This window comes from Onychostruthus taczanowskii, unplaced genomic scaffold (genome assembly GCF_017590055.1).
Source record: "Onychostruthus taczanowskii isolate IOZ18803 unplaced genomic scaffold, ASM1759005v1 scaffold1127, whole genome shotgun sequence".
In the NCBI taxonomy this organism is placed as follows: Eukaryota; Metazoa; Chordata; class Aves; order Passeriformes; family Passeridae; genus Onychostruthus; species Onychostruthus taczanowskii.
This window is the reverse complement of record NW_024497930.1, coordinates 75-4,622: the sequence shown is the minus strand read 5'-3', so window position 1 is coordinate 4,622 and position 4,548 is coordinate 75. Positions and strand designations below refer to the sequence as shown.

General features: G+C 62.4%; 1 protein-coding gene across 1 annotated transcript in view; it reads left to right on the top strand.

Annotated features, from left to right (window-relative positions):
• Nucleotides 1–4,260, top strand: part of LOC121347585 (latent-transforming growth factor beta-binding protein 4-like) — a gene marked incomplete at both ends in the record, with an annotated part of 8,635 nt that extends 4,375 nt beyond the window's left edge. Inside the window, 4 exons of the mRNA XM_041426323.1 lie at nt 953–1,078; nt 1,153–1,278; nt 3,125–3,256; nt 4,135–4,260. Coding sequence (XP_041282257.1) covers nt 953–1,078; nt 1,153–1,278; nt 3,125–3,256; nt 4,135–4,260 — 510 coding nt within the window. The remainder of the gene's footprint in view (nt 1–952; nt 1,079–1,152; nt 1,279–3,124; nt 3,257–4,134) is intronic.
• Between the last annotated feature and the right edge of the window lie 288 nt (nt 4,261–4,548).

Below are 4,548 nucleotides of genomic sequence, written 5' to 3'. Positions count from 1 at the left end.
TCCCAAACCCCAAATCCCGATGTCCCAATCCCCAAATCCCAGACCCCAAATCCTGATGTCCCAAACTCCAAATCCCGATGTCCCAGACCCCAAATCCTGATGTCCCAAATCCCAAATCCCGATGTCCCAAACCCCAAATCCCAAACCCCAAATCCCGATGTCCCAAATCCCAAATTCCAAACACCAAATCCCGATGTCCCAAATCCCAAATCCTGATGTCCCAGACCCCAAATCCCGATGTCCCAGACCCCAAATCCCGATGTCCCAAACCCCAAATCCCAGACCCCACATCCTGATGTCCCAGACCCCAAATCCCGATGTCCCAATCCCTAAATCCCAAACCCCAAATCCCGATGTCCCAAACCCCAAATCCCGATGTCCCAAACTCCAAATCCCAAACCCCAAATCCCGATGTCCCAAACCCCAAATCCCGATGTCCCCAATCCCAGACGTGGACGAGTGCCAGCGCGGGGCCGTGTGCGCCGGCGGGCGCTGCCTCAACACCGACGGCTCCTTCCAGTGCCAGTGCCCGGCCGGGTTCCGCACCGACGACACCAAGGCCGAGTGCCGCGGTGAGGGAGCGGCGTGGGGCCGGGATGTGGGGTGGGGATCCGGGATGAGACCCCATAACTGCTGTGGCCACCACCCCCTGGTGTCCCCATGTCCCCCTGATGTCCCCGATGTCCCCCCAGACGTGGACGAGGTCTCAGGGTCACCATGCCATGGGATGACCACGACTTGTGGTCACTCTGTTATGGGGCCACCATGGCTTGGGGGACTTGGAGACCCCATAACTGCTGTGGCCTTGTCCCCCTGATGTCCCCATGTCCCCCTGGTGTCCCCATGTCCCCCTGGTGTCCCCACATTCCCCTGGTGTCCCCATGCCCCCCTGATGTCCCCATGTCCCCCTGATGTCCCCATGTCCCCTGATGTCTCCCTGATGTCCCCCCAGACGTGGACGAGTGCTCGGGGGGCTCCCCCTGCGCCCCCCACGGCCGCTGCCTCAACACCGCCGGCTCCTTCCTCTGCGAGTGCCAGCGCGGCTACCGCGCCGCCGCCGGCGCCACCGCCTGCCAGGGTGAGCTGGGGACCCCCGCGGGGACACCCCGGCGGTGCCACCGCCCCCCGGGTGACGTCCTGGTGGCCCCGCAGACGTCAACGAGTGCCTGGAGGGTGACTTCTGCTTCCCGCACGGCGAGTGCGTCAACACGGCCGGCTCCTTCCGCTGCCTCTGCGCCGACGGCTACGCCGGCACCGCCGACGGCACCGCCTGCACCGGTGGGTGGCACGCCTGGGGACGCCCGGGGACAGCCTGGTGGCACCTCGGGGGACGCCCCCGGGGGTGGTGGCGGTGGTGGGGGGTGTGGGGTGGTGGGGTTTTGGTGTCATCGCGCGGCGACTGCCTCGGTGAGGGGGTTGGGAGTGGGATTGGGATTGGGATTGGGATTTGGGATTTGGGATTTGGGATTGGGATTTGGGATTAGGATTTTGGATTGGGTTTGGGGATTTGGGATTTGGGATTGTTCCCGAGTGCCAGCCGGGATTCCGGCCCGGAGACGGCGGAGACTGCCTCGGTGAGGGGGTTGGAAGTGGGATTGGGATTGGGGAATGGGGATTGGGAATTGGGATTGGGATTGTTCCCGAGTGCCCGCCGGGATTCCGGCCCGGAGACGGCGGCGACTGCCTCGGTTAGGGGATTGGGATTGGGATTGGGATTTGGGATTGGGAATGGGATTGGGATTGGGGATTAGGATTTTGGATTGGGTTTGGGGGTTTGGGATTTGGGATTGTTCCCGAGTGCCCGCCGGGATTCCGGCCCGGAGACGGCGGCGACTGCCTCGGTTAGGGGATTGGGATTGGGATTGGGATTTGGGATTGGGAATGGGATTGGGATTGGGGATTAGGATTTTGGATTGGGTTTGGGGGTTTGGGATTTGGGATTGTTCCCGAGGGCCAGCCGGGATTCCGGCCCGGAGACGGTGGTGACTGCCTCGGTTAGGGGATTGGGATTGGGATTGGGGATTGGGTTTGGGATTTGGGATTTGGGGAATTGGGATTGTTCCCGAGTGCCAGCCGGGATTCCGGCCCGGAGACGGCGGCGACTGCCTCGGTGAGGGGGTTGGGAGTGGGATTGGGGATTTGGGGAATTGGGATTGGGAATTGGATTTGGGATTGGGAGTGGGATTGGGGATTTGGGGAATTGGGATTGGGAATTGGGATTTGGGATTGGGATTGGGATTGTTCCCGAGTGCCAGCCGGGATTCTGGCCCGGAGACGGCGGGGACTGCCTCAGTGAGGGGATTGGGAGTGGGATTGGGATTTGGGATTGGGATATGGGATGTGGGATTGGGATTTGGGATTTGGCATTTAGGATTGATCCTGCGTGCCAGCTGGGATTCCGGCCTGGCTACGGTTAGGACGGCCTTGGTGAGGGACCAGGACAGCAGGATTTGGGAATTTGCTATTTGGGATTGGGATGGGGATAGGGGCTATGGGATTGGGGAATGGGATATGGGGACTGGGAGCGGGGTGGGGACATTGGGATTGGGATGGGAATGGGGATATGGGGACATGGGGATATGGGGACTGGGATTGGCATTGGGATACCGGGATGGGAATGGGGACTGGCCCGGGAATGGTGACAAGGGAATTGGGACGGGCACAGGGATGGGGACGGGCCGGGAGCTGCTCCCGGGGCTCTGGATGGCCCCATTCCAATGTCCCCATCCTGCCACGTCCCCAATTGTCCCAATGTCCCCATTCCAATGTCCCTGATCCCGATGTTCCCATCCCGATGTCCCCATTCCGATGTCCGTGATCCCAATGTCCCCATCCCAATGTCCCCATCCCGTGTGCCCATCCCCATGTCCCTGATCCAATGTCCCCATCCCAATGTCCCCATCCCGATGTCCCCATCCCCATGTCCCTATTCCCATGTCCCCATTCCTGTGTCCCCATCCCCATGTCCCCATTCCCGTGTCCCCATCCCGTGTCCCCATCCCCGTGTCCCCATCCCCGTGTCCCCATTCCCATGTCCCCATCCACATGTCCCCATCCCGTGTTCCCATTCCCGTGTCCCCATCCCAATGTCCCCATTCCCGTGTCCCCATTCCCGTGTCCCCAGACGTGGACGAGTGCCAGGAGTACGGGGCCGGGCTCTGCGGGGCGCAGCGCTGCGAGAACATTCCGGGCTCCTATCGCTGCGTGCCCGAGTGCCAGCCGGGATTCCGGCCCGGAGACGGCGGCGACTGCCTCGGTGAGGGGGTTGGGGGTGGGAATTGGGATTGGGGAATGGGATTTGGGATTTGGGATTGGGAATTGGGAATTGGGATATGGGATTGTTCCCGAGTGCCAGCCGGGATTCCGGCCCGGAGACGGCGGAGACTGCCTCGGTGAGGGGGTTGGGAGTGGGATTGGGATTGGGGATTGGGGATTGGGAATTGGGATTTGGGATTGGGATTGGGATTGTTCCCGAGTGCCAGCCGGGATTCCGGCCTGGAGACGGCAGAGACTGCCTCGGTGAGGGGATTGGGAGTGGGATTGGGATTTGGGAATTGGGATTTGGGATTGGGATTGGGATTTGGGATTTGGGATTGATCCTGAGTGCCAGCCGGGATTCCGGCCCGGAGACGGCGGCGACTGCCTCGGTGAGGGAATTGGGAGTGGGATTGGGATTGCAATTGGGATATGGGATTGGGATTGGGGGTTTGGGATTGGGATTGGGATTTGGGATTGGGAATATGGGATTTGGGGACTGGGGTTTGGGGTTTGGGATTTGGGATAGTGCCCGAGTGCCAGCCGGGATTCCGGCCCAGCGACAGCGGGGACTGCCTCGGTGAGGGGATTGGGAGTGGGATTGGGATTGGGAATTGGGATTTGGGATTGGGATTTGGGATTTGGGATTTGGGATTTGGGAATTGGGATCATGCCCGAGTGCCAGCCGGGATTCCGGCCCAGCGACAGCGGGGACTGCCTCGGTGAGGGATGGGGACAGCGGGATTTGGGAGTTTGGGATTTGGGGATGGGGCCGTAGGGATGTGGGATCAGGATGGGGACACAGGGGGACAGAGGCCAGCCCCGGGGGTGGCCAAGGACCTGGGGATGTCCCCAACCCCTGGTGCCACCCCGTGCCAGACGTGGACGAGTGCTCCAACGGGACCCTGTGCGGCGCCCACGCCACCTGCCACAACCTGCCCGGCTCCTTCCAGTGCGCCTGCGACCCCGGCTACGAGACCGCCCGGCACGGCCACCACTGCGTGGGTACGGCCACCAGCCCGGGGACACCCAAATCCCTGTCCCTGTGCCCCAAATCCCTGTCCCTGTGTCCCTGTGTCCATCCCTGTGTCCCTGTGTCCATCCCATCCCAATCCCTGCGACCCCGGCTACGAGACCGCCCGGCACGGCCACCACTGCGTGGGTACGGCCACCAGCCCCGGGGACACGGCCACCAGCCCTGGGGACAGCCCCACCCGCCCTGGGGACACCCAAATCCCTGTCCCTGTGCCCCAAATCCCTGTCCCTGTGCCCCAAATCCCTGTCCCTGTGTCC